General features: G+C 40.7%; 1 protein-coding gene across 1 annotated transcript; it reads left to right on the forward strand.

Moving 5' to 3' along the window:
• Nucleotides 1–10,688: 10,688 nt before the first annotated feature.
• LOC105015625 (UDP-glucuronosyltransferase 2A2-like) lies at nt 10,689–14,873 on the forward strand. The gene is made up of 2 exons (XM_034295449.1): nt 10,689–11,271; nt 13,250–14,873. Exon 2 carries the CDS (start codon nt 13,258–13,260, stop codon nt 14,866–14,868), a length of 1,611 nt encoding a protein of 536 aa, XP_034151340.1. The 5' UTR covers nt 10,689–11,271; nt 13,250–13,257; the 3' UTR covers nt 14,869–14,873.
• Nucleotides 14,874–15,206: the final 333 nt, after the last annotated feature.

Raw genomic sequence — 15,206 nt, forward strand, 5'->3', positions numbered from 1 at the left:
CCAGAATCGGTTACATTTTAAATAAATTCAGCCCAAGGGAGAGTAGTACTGTTTATGGCCAATATTCCACAGGTAGAGCTGTTCATAATGCCAGGATACAGTACTTAATGATGGTATATTGGCAATATACATCTAACCCTTTTTTTCTCAGCACTCAATTCCATCAAATTTGACAAGATCCCCTACACCGTCTGCTGAAATGTACCCTGGGGCCAGGGAAAGAACTGCTGTCATGCTTCACAGCATGAAATAAAGCTTTCTGCCACTGGTTGTTGCACAATGGTTTTTTTTGTATTTTATGTCCTGTAATCACATCTGCTTGTTGCCTTTCTGGAAGGCAACAAGCAGATGTCCAAGTTGATTTCCAAGTTGATTTCGCTTTGAAATGGTTCTCCCCTTCAAAGCTTGTACTTTGGTTCCTGATTACTTTCTGCTGAGCAGCTCTTGACTGTTTATCAGATGACTGATGCTTTTTGGGACATGGTGCATTTTTTTGTCTTCAACTTTACTTATAGTAATAATAAGACATGCCCAGTGATTTGATCTAAAGCTATTTATTCATGCATGATAAAATGTTGTGGGTGGCCCCAGCCTTCAACATCATTTTATGCCATAATTCTGTGTCAACATAGAGTAACTCACCTGAACTCATTGAGGGATTTTCTGTTAATGGTTACGTCAGTCAAAACATTTACAAAGTACTAAAGCAATTTGGCTGCAAACCTGTTCACGTCCACTAGGTGGAAGCAGCTTGGGAATATTGCCTTTAAGAGACCTATTAACTCAGGTTGTAAGAATACCTAGGTGGAGGCCATCATTGGGCCACATGTTTTTGAGAAAAACATTCATTCCTTGATTAAGAATTAGACATATTTTTCTTTGAACCAATTTTCAGGAAATGGTTATATTTCTCTCATATTTATAATCAAGCTGATCATTTTTCACCGAAAGGGCCAATGATTCTGGAGCGCATGTTATAAGAAGGGTTCCAACTTACGAAAACATTTATTAGAAACATTAACGGCAGATATCAACTGGTCATTTTTGCTTATTTTTATGATAGCAGTACAGTAATATATATTGTCCCTTTCATAGTCATTTTAAGTTGCTGAGTATTGGGAATTAACCTTTGAAAGAAATTTTAAGGTTCTTTCAAAAGCAGTACTTACCTAACCTAAATTCAAACCTAAGAAATCAAGTCAAAGTAATGACAAGGAGGCTTCTTGGAGACTTTGCAAGACCTTCTTCATGAGCCGTCTTACATGGTGAACATGCAGACTCCAAGCTATACAGGTGCTGGTCATAAAATTAGAATATAATCAAAAAGTTGATTTATTTCAGTAATTCCATTCAAAAAGTGAAACTTGTATATTATATTAATTCATTACACACAGACTGATATATTTCAAATGTTTCTTTCTTTTAATTGTGATGTTTATAACTGACAACTAATGAAAATCCCAAATTCAGTATCTCTGAAAATTAGAATATTACTTAAGATCAATACAAAAAAAATATTTTTAGAAATGTTGGCCAACTGAAAAGTATGAACATGAAAAGTATGAGCATGTACAGCACTCAATACTTAGTTGGGGCTCCTTTTTGCCTGAATTATTGCAGCAATGTGGCGTGGCATGGAGTTGATCAGTCTGTGGCACTGCCCAGGTTGCTCTGATAGTGGCCTTCAGCTCTTCTGCATTGTTGGGTTTGGTGTATCGCATCTTCCTCTTCACAAATCCCCATAGATTTTCTATAGGGTTAAGGTCAGGCGAGTTTGCTGGCCAATTAAGAACAGGGATACCATGGTCCTTAAACCAGGTACTGGTAGCTTTGGCACTGTGTGCAGGTGCCAAGTCCTGTTGGAAAATGAAATCTGCATCTCCATAAAATTGGTCTGTGGAAACTTTACACTGGACTTCAAGCAACGTGGATTCTGTGCCTCTCCTCTCTTCCTCCAGACTCTGGGACCTTGATTTCCATATGAAATGCAAAATGTACTTTCATCAGAGAACATAACTCAGCAGCAGTCCAGTCCTTTTTGTCTTTAGCCCAGGCGAGACGCTTCTGACGCTGTGTCTTGTTCAAGAGTGGCTTGACACAAGGAATGCGATAGCTGAAACCCATGTCTTGCATACGTCTGTGTGTGATGGTTCTTGAAGCACTGACTCCAGCTGCAGTCCACTCTTTGTGAATCTCCCCCACATTTTTGAATGGGTTTTTTTTCACAATCCTCTCCAGGGTGCAGTTATCCCTATTGCTTGTACATTTTTTTCTACCACATCTTTTCCTTCCCTTTGCCTCTCTATTAATGCGCTTGGACACAGAGCTCTGTGAACAGCTAGCCTCTTTAGCCATGACCTTTTGTGTCTTGCCCTTCTTGTGCAAGGTGTCAATGGTCGTCTTTTGGACAGCTGTCAAGTCAGCAGTCTTCCCCTTGATTGTGTTGCCTACAGAACTAGACTGAGAGACCATTTAAAGGCCTTTGCAGGTGTTTTGGGTTAATTAGCTGATTAGAGTGTGGCACCAGGTGTCTTCAAAATTGAACAATTTCACAATATTCAAATTTTCTGAAATACTGAATTTGGGGTTTTCATTAGTTGTCAGTTATAATCATCAAAATTAAAATCAGTAATAAACACTTGAAATATATCATTTCATTTCTTGGGTCCAGCTCAGCCACTTTTCCCTAACCCCTTTACCGTGTGTTTATAATAAACATTTTATGTTTGACAGTAGCATTGGTTGTCTGTGTCATTTGTTCTCACTGTGCCTTTACACTACTGTGCCTTTAAAATGTATTTAGTGTCTTTCATTCACATAAAGTCAGAAAAACCACATGAATCCAAATTATCTAAAGTAATACAAAAATTACTAGAAAAGATTTAGAAGTGTGTACTTTTTCGATATTTATGATTACACTTTCAATCACTTTCACGAATCAGCCCCCAAATGTAGTCTCCCATCTTGTTGTCATTATACTGTCCTTGGTAGCGGCGTTCAAAGTCCAGTATATCCTGGTGGAAGCACTCGTCTCGCTCCTCTGAGTATGCTCCCATGTTCTTCTTGAACTAATTTAATGTGAATATTGATTTCAAATTCAAAACCAAATTCAACTTCATTAAAGAATTCAAAATAAAAAGAATCATGCCTTTCAATTACAACAATAATGCTGGTATAACAACTGCAACTTCACCTGCCTCATGGCCTTTAACATTGTCATCATTCTCTGTCTTTTAAAATGTCTAATGATCTTCCTTTCCTTCCCCTCTTTCTTTCATTCCTTCCTTCCTTTCTTCTTTCCTTCCAAAACACATTTCCTCATTGCAACTGCATATTCATTACAGGCTTATTACACCCTCCGCTCTGTCTACTATCCTTGTTTCGACAATGCAATTCATAACACCACACTAAATTAATGATACTGTATGAACTAATGTATGTGTGGATATACTGTCTCATACAGTAGGCAAGTATTGTGTTAGTAGACACAAACACAAATACACACAGACATGCCAGAGCCTGTCTTGTGTAGGCTAGTCCAGGGATATGTCTACTGTTTTAAAATATCCGTATATATAATAATACATTTACAGTTTTTAATAATCTCATTTAATAATATTATCATAGCTGATTAAAAATAATTACAATGTTTTTTGAGCATTTTCTATGTATACCCGGGGCAAGTTGTCAAATATGAGATCATTGAGACAACTTGACATGTGTGTAAATGTTGGCTAAATATCAAGGTTAGCTCAACATAGGACTGCAGCTAAAGTATTAAAAGACGTTATTGTGTCCTCTACTCAGTGCAAAATTATGATTTTCAACATTCACACCAAACAAAGTTTCTTGCATAAGAAGTGAAGTGGCACATTTTTACTTTTGAAGGGGAAAAATAAGAAACTTGTGCTCACCTCAGATTAAAGTGATCTTGATCACATGTGAACAGGAAGTTGACCATATAATTTGTAGTCACACAAAGTATCTATTTGATTTTTGAGATAGCGCCACTAGTGTGGGAGGTATTACAGTTTTTTCTGATGGCTTAGGCATATTCTTTGTTACTATTGGCTATTTTTGTAAAACTCTACACACAAATAAGAAAACCTTTCACCAAATCAGCAAAATATTGTAGTTTTCTTGCAAAAGCTAATAAACCTTGCTTAACTCTTCACACCTTCGTAAAAATTGTATTTTCGTATCAAACAGTTAACACAAGCCATCACATAAATAAGCACACAATGCACAAACTACACACTGATGGCATGAATTAAAAACACATCTGGCTTTTGCTTTCTCTATGCACAAGGTAGGCTATGTCAGCATGAGGTCATACTTTTGTCATAGTTCTGTAAACAAACAGGGATCCAAACTTCAAGTATTGGTGTTTATTTGCACACATCAAAACAAACTCAAGTGTTTTTTTCCATGTTAAAACACAAAATGGTAATTTCACTGAGAAGGTAAAAAAATCAGTCTACATTGTGTTGTTTCTCTGGGTCCGGCCACAACATTTCGTCTACATCACATGCAATGTCCTATAGGCACCGGGGAAAAATATCTTCTGGAATGTCGTATCCAGCCCTGACATGATGCCTGGTCAATATCCCCAAATGCCTCCTTCATTGCCTGTAAAAGGGCTATGCATTTATGGGGATGACGTTCATAGACCTTCCAGAGAAGGCAGAGAAGAACTCTTCAATTGGATTCAAGAATGGAGAGTATGCAGGGAGGTTGAGTACAGTGAAGAGTGGGTGATCTGTAAACCAGTTGCGGACCAAAGCAGCCCTATGGAAACTAACATTGTCCCATATGATGACGTATCTGGTCTGCTCTGGTCTGAGCATGTCATGTAAGGTGTCCAGGAATGTAATGATGTGTGCAGTGTTATATGGGCCTAGGGTTGCATGATGGTGAACAACACCATTTGACTTATAGCTGCACACATAGTTATGTTACCATCTCGTTGTCCTGGGACATTGATTATGGCACGGTGTCCAATAATGTTCCTGCCACGTCTCATTGTTTTAGTGAGGTTAAAACCTGCCTCATCCACAAAAAGCAGCTCATGACCCATGGCATCTGCCTCTAGCTCCATCACTCTCTGGACAAGACAAAACAAATGCAGCACAGCAGGCCCATGCACAGCACTACAGTATGCACTTCCAGATTCAGTACCAATGATACTATAGCTTACCTGCACATAGTCATATCGCAGTTGTTTCACACGTTCACTGTTTCTTTCAAAAGGGACTCTGAAGATTTGTTTCATTTGGATTCTGTTGCAGGCAAGTACACGACATAATACAGAAATGCTCACATTGTGTATGTTTTGGAAGGTGGTGTCATCCTCAATTATGCGCTGCTGTATTTCTCGTAGCCTTATGGAATTATTATTGACTATGTGGGTCTCTTGTTCTGCAGTGAACATTCTTCCTCTGCCCCCAGCATGTGGATGTCTAGCAATCCTGTGAAGTAACAATTTCAGTATTTTTACATGTATGGTATTGTTGTGTTTCTCATTAGAGTATGGCAGTGCTACAAAACTTAATGCAAAGTGACTGTACTAACCGATTCTATTTCGAAATGTCCTTATAATGCTTGCTACAGTGTAGTGGCTCAAGTTAGGCTGAACCCTTTGGCCACACGGGCTCCTCTAATTTTCACTTTTCTCACTTCCTGCTCCCTCTATTGTACTCCACATGGACAGCTCACCTGTGGCTTATTTATAGTGCTTAGGCTGATTGCAAAGTGAACTAATTATCTAAAACAGTTTTCACATGTGACAGTGTGCCAGACAGTTGGCAAAACAGTGTAAATAATAGCCATACATGTGTATAGTTTTGTTAGGAGTGTGTTGATCATTTGGAAAATTAGTGTAAAGCAGTGAGTTGTGTTTACAGTTCCGCAGAAATTGTACCTACAGTTTTGCAAAGTATGTTTAAAAATTGCAAACTGAGTGCAAAGCAGTCCATCCATCCATCCATCCATCATCTTCCGCTTATCCGGGGCCGGGTCGCGGGGGCAGCAGTCTAAGCAAAGATGCCCAGACTTCCCTCTCCCCAGACACTTCCTCCAGCTCTTCCGGGGGGACACCGAGACGTTCCCAGGCCAGCCAGGAGACATAGTCCCTCCAGCGTGTCCTAGGTCTTCCCCGGGGTCTCCTCCTGGAAGGCGTTCCGGAGGCATCCGAAACAGATGCCCAAGCCACCTCAGCTGACCCCTCTCGATGTGGAGGAGCAGCGGCTCTACTCTGAGCTCCTCCCGGGTGACCGAGCTTCTCACCCTATCTCTAAGGGATCGCCCGGCCACCCTGCGGAGAAAGCTCATTTCGGCCGCCTGTATCTGGGATCTTGTCCTTTCGGTCATGACCCAAAGCTCATGACCATAGGTGAGAGTAGGAACGTAGATTGACCGGTAAATCGAGAGCTTCGCCTTACGGCTCAGCTCTTTCTTCACCACGTCAGACTGATACATCAACTGCATTACTGCAGAAGCTGCACCGATCCGTCTGTCAATCTCCCGTTCCATCCTTCCCTCACTCGTGAACAAGACCCCTAGATACTTAAACTCCCCCACTTGAGGCAGGGACTCTCCACCAACCTGAAGTGGGCAAGCCACCCTTTTCCAACTGAGGACCATGGCCTCGGATTTGGAGGTACTGATTTTCATCCCCACCGCTTCACACTCGGCTGCAAACCGTCCCAGTGCATGCTGAAGGTACTGGCTTGAAGGGGCCAACACGACAACATCATCTGCAAAAAGCAGAGACGAAATCGTGGGGTCCCCAAACCTGACACCCTCCGGCCCCTGGCTGCGCCTAGAAATTCTGTCCATAAAAATTATGAACAGAACCGGCGACAAAGGGCAGCCCTGTCGGAATCCACCATGCACTGGGAACAAGTCTGACTTACTGCTGGCAATGCGGACCAAGCTGCTGCTTCGGTCGTACAGGGACCTGACAGCCTTTAGCAAAGGACCCAGGACCCCATATTCCCCGAAGCACTCTCCACAGGATGCCGCGAGGGACACAGTCGAATGCCTTCTCCAAATCCACAAAACACATGTGGATTGGTTGGGCAAACTCCCATGAACCCTCCAACACCCCGTAGAGGGTATAGAGCTGGTCCAGTGTTCCACGGCCCGGACGAAAACCACACTGTTCCTCCTGAATCTGAGGTTCTACTATCGGCCGTATTCTCCTCTCCAGAACCCTGGCATAAACTTTCCCGGGGAGGCTGAGAAGTGTGATCCCCCTATAGTTGGAACACACCCTCCGGTCCCCCTTCTTAAAAAGAGGGACCACCACCCCGGTCTGCCATCCCAGAGGCACTGTCTCCGACCGCCACGCGATGTTGCACAGGCGTGTCAACCAAGACAGCCCCACAACATCCAGAGACTTGAGGTACTCAGGGCGGTTTCTTGACCACCTCTGTGACTTCAGCCCGGGTGATGGACGAGTCCACCTCTGAGCCCTCATCCTCTGCTTCCTCAATGGAAGACGTGACGGCGGGATTGAGGAGATCCTCGAAGTACTCCTTCCACTGCCCGACGACATCCCCAGTTGAAGTCAACAGCTGCCCACCTCTACTGTAAACAGCATTGGTAGGGCACTGTTTCCCTCTCCTGAGGCGCCGGACAGTTTGCCAGAATCTCTTCGAGGCCAGCCGATAGTCCTTCTCCATGGCCTCACCGAACTCCTCCCAGGCCTGAGTTTTTGCCTCCACAACCACCCGGGCTGCAGTCCGCTTGGCCTGTCGGTACCCATCAGCTGCCTCAGGAGTCCCACAAGCCAACCAGGCCTGATAGGACTCCTTCTTCAGCTTGACTGAATCCCTTACTTCCGGTGTCCACCACAGGGTTCGGGGATTGCCGCCTCGACAGGCACCGGAGACCTTACGGCCACAGCTCCGAGCGGCTACTTCGACAATGCAAAGCAGTGTTTGTGCTTTTAGTTTTGCAAACTCAGTGAGTGGTTTTGCTATAAGTATTAATAGTTTTAGAAATTGTGCTATGACAATCACGGTTAGGGTTTAAGCATTCAGAAAAAACTGTAACAGTGTGACAACTTACCCCGCGCTCACCTACTTGAAGCCTGCCTCCTTATCTAGAGCTCTGACACATTTTTACATAAGGCCCACTTTGATGTGCAGTGGTGGCATCAGCACCTTCTGGGGGTCCACCTGTGGCTCCCACCTGACATTGTTCCTCCCCACAGAGAACTCTGTCCCCTGTGGCCAGTCCTGCCTGTGGTAGTGCGCCTTGGTGTCCCTGCTGTCCCTAAGGCAAAGACAGCAGGGAAACTTGGTAAAACCTTATTGGAGACCCATCAGGAATGTCACCATTTGGAAGTCTCCTATGACTTCATACTTCAAGGCATCCAGCAAGGTCTTAATGTTGTTGTAATATGTATTTATACATATTTATGTATTTATACTACTATTTATATTACTGGAAAGTTCTAAAAGTTACTCCAAGTTCACTCAGCACTGAATCTATCTGGAATGTTCTGGAAAATAGGTACATTTCCAAATATCACTGTCCTGGTCACAAAAGTTTCTGGGTAAAAATAGCAATTTTATATACTTTTGAGACATAAGCAATTGGGAAATAACACTTACTTCCCTTGAACTAAAAATAAATAAAAATGTGTAATTTACATCTAAATACTCTATTATTCAGCGATTTTATAAAAATACTCTGCCCCTCTAGATGCTTTTCTCAGAGCTAAACATCCATGGCTTTGGAAACGCATGATAATGGATGTCCCATTATTATGAAAAAGGTGTTTTTTATTACAATAGAAAGAAACAATGTATTTATGAAATCATCAATTAATTTAATCTAAATATTCTGAAAACGCAATTATGGAAAATATTTTCAAAATAATGTGTTGCTTTTTATACTGTAGATCTTTTACATAATTAATGTATTTTATTAGCCCAATTTAGTGTTGAGTTGTTTGGGTCTCCATTCATAAACAAATTAATTATTAATACCTTCAAATCCTAACTTTTAAATCAGTAAAAAATAAAACATGTTTTCAGTCAAACTGAACCCTTTTTTAAACCGCTTTACCGGCACCTCGCAAGATGCGTTTGTGTTGACAACGTCACAAGATCCATGTGTGCGCACTGAGGGAGCAGAAGGCTGGGTCTTGTTATTGATTTGGAACCAGGGGCGTTGCACAAGATCCTGGGCCCTATGCATAGACAGTCCAATTTTTTAAAAATAATAATAATAATCAGGCCTATGTACACATGAATATGTAGGCCTAGATGTTTATAGGGTAATAACTATTAACTGTACAGCTTAGAGTAGCCTGGTAATTTCTCTACACACATTTCAAACCTTTCACAACATTCTCTACTGTGGTTACTAAATTTAAGCTTAATGATATTACAATATTATTATATTTTTGTTTTCTAATCCCTACATGAACAAACTGCTTAATGCATAATAAAAGATAGCCAAACAACACTTGACTCATTCATATTTGATTTGCAGAATGAACAAGACAAAAGACAACAGATAGCTTATACATGACTTTGGAGTTCTCCCTCCAGTAAATGCCACTGAAGGTAGCCTAATATTAATGCCATATGTGCTTAAGTCATCATTTCAGATTTTCTTAACATACTCTGGTCTACAGTCACTTTACTTAAATGATTTTTACTTGAGAACATTATTTGTATTATGCTTTATTACTTCAAGGCATAAATTAAATCTTCAAACATGCCATTTTAGTTTTGTACATTAAGAAAAAGCTACATTCATAATAAAAGACAAACAAAACGTCGCACTAGTCATTTTTATCTGAAGAAAAAAGGCAAAACGAAAGAAATGCTATTGCTTACATGCTATGGCTTCCTCAAATGTATAGCTTATACTGAAGTTTATTCCCCAGTAAATGCCCACTGGCGTGTCTTTTTGCTGGCGAAGTCATTGATGAGGTCCTGAAAGTAAAAAAATGTTGCCAATTGGCTTTCAATGGAGAGCAGAGCAAGACTGTTGAGCCTATCCTGGCACATTGATGACCTCAAGTAGTTTTTAACTAATTTCAGTTTGCTGAAAGCCCGTTCACCACCAGCAACAGTGGCAGGAAGGATGCAGAAAATCCTCAGTGCAATACAGATTTGTCCAAAAAGGCTCTGTAGCTGCAGCTTGTATATGTCATCATATGGGTTGTCTCAGTCCGTTTTTAGCACAAACGGTCACGGAGATATTCAAGTAGTTTAGCACCATTTCGTTTTCTAGTTTGTACTCACCTTTCTTTGAAAATGAGTCAGTCAGCAATTGCTTTCCCTATTTTAGTTCTCTCCTTATCCTGTATTTCCTTTCTTTTCTGGCAGCCTGATTTGGCTTTCTTTGAGAAAGTCATTTCTGTACTAGAAGTTTGTGCTCCACGTCTCCACCAGATGGTCAACTGAACAAAACAAAATGCGTGAAGGTGGACTAAACCATTTTGGCGCATTAGCAAGGGGTGGGTAACACCCTACATATAGTCTTTTTTGTATACAAAATGTAGTCAGTCAATCAACCAAGTTATTCAGCCAATACACTTTACATTTCATCTGACATGCATTATGAAATGTAATTAGGAAATGAAAATATTCAGGTGAAATAAAATATATTCCAGACTTTTCAAGGGCCCTCTCTCCCCTTGGGCCCTGGTAATCAGTATCGGTTTTACCCCCAGTCCGACGCCCCTGTTTGGAACCACCGGATAGCTGTAGAAAAAACTGTTAGCAGCCGTCGAAAATCGTAGGTGGCTCGTTGTACCTATTTTTTTTTTTTTATGTTGTTCTGGGCTCATTATTTTAAGCACGAAGGGCCGTTCGGTGGCCAAATGAGCCTTGATTTTTAGATGAACAGAACGACAAGCCGTTTCACCCAAAATAATCGGAATGCCGATCTCTAGTGTATAGAGACTATTGCTTTATAATCAAGCGTTGGACCTGTTGGTAGCGGAGGCGTCTTGGATTGGATGGCGAAACACATTCTTGGGAATTACTTGGTAGCGGATAGCGATCTGATTGGTTCTGCATAACAGAATAATAACTCATCCACTCCTGGGTGTAACAGTGTCAAAATGTAGTTTAACTGGATTTCCGCAAACATTATGCAACTGACAGCGTTCTGATTTCGATGTTTCTTCCACTCTAAAGAGTTTACGAGCTTATTGACTGACCGACAACTTCCCGTGGCCTGACTGACAATATTCGAATAACTTTCAATCGTCATTGTTTTGAGGGGATGAAAAGCTTAAACGTAAGTAGTCTTTGGGTCTATCCATTTTACGCGCATTCCCTTCGAAAACAAGAACATTTCTATGTTACCCCAAACATTTGAACGGTAGTAAAACCGTTTTGCTGTCTATTGTGCCTAAGGGTGAATAGTTGAATTTGGTCAACATTTCTATGTTACCCCAAACATTTGAACGGTAGTAAAACCGTTTTGCTGTCTATTGTGCCTAAGGGTGAATAGTTGAATTTGGTCAACATTTCTATGTTAGGTTGAACCATTCAGTATTTATGCATAACACCAATTATGCATAAATGTCATCATATTGTTAAATCATGATTAGAACATACCAACATTAACAGGGTGGAATGAAGCATTACGTGGTGGAAAGCAAGAGCAATTGTTATTTAACATAAAATATGTCTAAATATACATAGAAAATCATATATTACTTAAAGCAATACATCCCATGAGTCATTCATTTTATATCTAACATCTCCACCCTTTTAGGGGCATGTTCCAATCTATTTGTGCATAATCCTAACAGGGTGGATCCAAACCGTGGTCATTCCAAGGCTTAGTTACAGTAGCAAGATTTAGTTGGACAGATGAAGAACAGTAGAGCAGGAGTTAGAATTATGAAATTTGACTTATTTTCTCTATAATTTAGTAGACATTGAAATAACATTTTTGATGGGAGAGGTTTTAAGTAGGACTACAAAACAATGAACTAAAACATTTACTCTCCTACATTCACTGACCACAAGTGTTTAAATAATATTTTTAGAATGCACATTTCCCTTATTTACACAAAATAAGAAATTATATTTTTCTGGTGATAGAAATGGAACCACATAGTAGGAATAATCCCTTTGTATATTATAACCTGTTTACAGTCCTTCATGCTTAAAATTCCACTCCATGTTTGGCAATGACACCTATATTGTTACATTGTTTTTACATATGGAGAACTATCTATGCTGGCATGATTATAAAACTAAATTAAAAGGCCGAAATGAAGGCTTTTTTGTGCATCATTTTAATTTAGATTTGGCTCTCAGGGTGTCTCAGCAAGGCCAGCCAGCATGACAAAATCATTTCCTGTCAAACAGGAAGTTAAATGTATATCAGAAAGACCTGACCACAAGTTAAAACCTGCCTCAACAAGATTGGCAAGATTAAATCTTTTGCAACCCATTCATTGGAACAAGCATGACAAAACGTTATATGCAGGAAACCAGCTTGTGGGTTCTTGGTAATGTTTATAAATACGCCATAGTCTTTGTTCAACATCAAAGAAAATAATTATAAAAATATTCTAATTGCACTGATGAGCAAGTTACATAGACATTAATAACCTATATGCTATGGCCTCAATATCCCTAAAATACTACACAAATCTGTGCAATGTATAGCCTACCAATTTCATATGGGCCATAGTATAGTTTAGCCACAATATTCCTGGTTATTGCTATTTTGGAGTCAAGGCAAGCTTCCTAGCTAGCTGCCTGACTTGATGCCACACAGGTTGCCCCAGAGTTTTAAGCTTGCCATGGGGGCAGTCAGATGTAAATGTCCTTTCCATGGGCTGTGTTGTATGGCCCCGCTGGTCCACCACTCTGATTGGCAATTCACATACAGTTTATATTTAAATGAAAAGCAGAGTCAAGATAGGAATTAAACATGTTCATCATTTAACAACCATTTTTATCTGTGACATTATATTTACATATTTTCATTTTCAATAAACAATTGCACAATTCGTGTAATGTTTTGTTTAAAAAAATACCACAGATAATCCTATTTACTCAGACTTACTGTCAAACATGCTACAATGTAAAGTAAGCTTATGCTAGGATACATTGTTACAGCCCATTTAAAAAAAAGTTGGGATGCAGCGTAAAAGGTAAATAAAAACAGAAGGCAATGATGTAACAGAAAATGTGCTGTCGATAGTGAAAATACTTATACATAAATAAACGTCTCTTTTGTATATATATTTCAGGTAAATTGATGCATGATTCTGCGAAGACGTTAGTAAAGATGGGTCTCTCTACTGTCTTCATTGTGACCCTGTTGGTCCTATCTATGACTGCTGTCCATGGTGGAAAAGTCCTGGTGTTTCCACAAGACGGCAGCCACTGGGTCAACATGAAGGTCATTATTGAAGAGCTGCATTCAAGAGGTCACAGCATGTCAGTTGTACGGTCCTCAGACAGCTGGTACATCAAGGAAACATCCCTTCACTACAATTCAATCACCGTTGATGTTCCGGGTGGAGCTGATGAGGAATTCTTTCGCTCATTTGTGTCCAGACAAATACAGATACAGAGAGAAGGGAATTTCGCTTGGACTCGTTTTAGTTTGGACATGGAGCTGAAAGACAGGTTTTCAGAAATGCACCATAAAGTGTGTGAGATGGTAATCCACATGTTGGAGAACAGCACATTAATGGAGTCTATTAGAGAAACCAAGTATGACCTTGTTCTCACAGACCCAGCTAACGGAGGAGGCGTGGTGCTGGCGCATTATTTAAATGTACCGCTTGTATTCAATGTTAGATGGACAATACACGGTGAGGCTCATTTCGCTATTGCTCCCTCTCCACTGTCTTATGTTCCGTTTCCTATTGCAGAGTTAACTGACAAGATGAGTTTTTTTCAGAGAGTGCGCAATGTTTTTGTTTACGTACTCCGGCAGCACCTGTATAGACAGACAGTGGGACCACCTTATGCCGCTTTGGTTAGTCGTTACTTTGGTCCTGAGGTAGACTATTTCTCGCTGTTTCAAGCTGCTGATCTATGGCTGATGAGAGTTGACTTTGTGTTTGAGTTCCCTCGTCCCACCATGCCTAATGTGATCTATATGGGAGGGTTCCAGTGTAAACCCGCCAAGCCTCTTCCCCAACAACTGGAAGAGTTTGTTCAGAGTTCTGGGCAGCATGGAGTCATTGTCATGTCCTTGGGTACTTTAGTTGGACAGCTTCCACATGATGTTGCTGATGAGATAGCCTTTTCTTTTGCCCAGCTGCCTCAAAAGGTAATCTGGAGGTACAAGGGAGACAAGCCAGCTGCCCTGGGTAACAACACATTACTGGTGGACTGGTTGCCTCAGAATGATCTGTTAGGACACCCTAAAACAAGGCTGTTTGTATCTCATGGAGGAACAAATGGAATCTTTGAGGCTATCTACCACAGTATTCCAATAGTAGGCCTTCCTCTGGTGTTCGACCAGCATGACAATCTTTCTAGAATGAAAGTAAAGGGTACAGCAAAGGTTGTGGACATAGCAACGCTAGATAGAAACATATTCTCCCAAGCTTTACAGGAAGTTCTGCATGAGCCGTCCTACAGAAGGAACATGCAAAGACTCTCCAAGCTACACAGGGATGTGCCAATGCTGCCCCTGGACAGCGCCCTCTTCTGGATTGAGTTTATCATGAGACACAAAGGAGCTGCTCACCTCCGTACAGAATCCTACAGAATGCCCTGGTACGCCTACCACTCTGTGGATGTCATGGCATTTCTGCTGGCTGTTGTGCTAATTATCCTTCTGGCTACTTTTGTCATCATCAGATATTTATTTTTCTGGATGTGCTGTCGACCAAAAATTAAACATGACTAAAATTATTTAGGAATTATTTCATTATTTGTTTATTGGCTTGAATTGTGAAATACCAGAGAAATACATGTTTAAATGTCAGTGTCATGGTTATTCACACAAGTATAAACAACTTTACCAAAACTAACATCTGGATTGCAGGCACTCCTTAAGAGTATAACTCATGTCACCACCCATGCAAAAGGAAACTCAGCAAAAGCCATAGGTTATACAATGTAAAATGTCTACATAAATAATATATCAATCATAATGAGAAATACAAACCCATCAGGGAAAACGGCACCAGTTCACCCACTTTAGGGGTTACCCACTTTATGTTTTATGATAACATTCACAAGGTT

The sequence above is a fragment of the Esox lucius genome, chromosome 2 (genome assembly GCF_011004845.1).
Source record: "Esox lucius isolate fEsoLuc1 chromosome 2, fEsoLuc1.pri, whole genome shotgun sequence".
In the NCBI taxonomy this organism is placed as follows: Eukaryota; Metazoa; Chordata; class Actinopteri; order Esociformes; family Esocidae; genus Esox; species Esox lucius.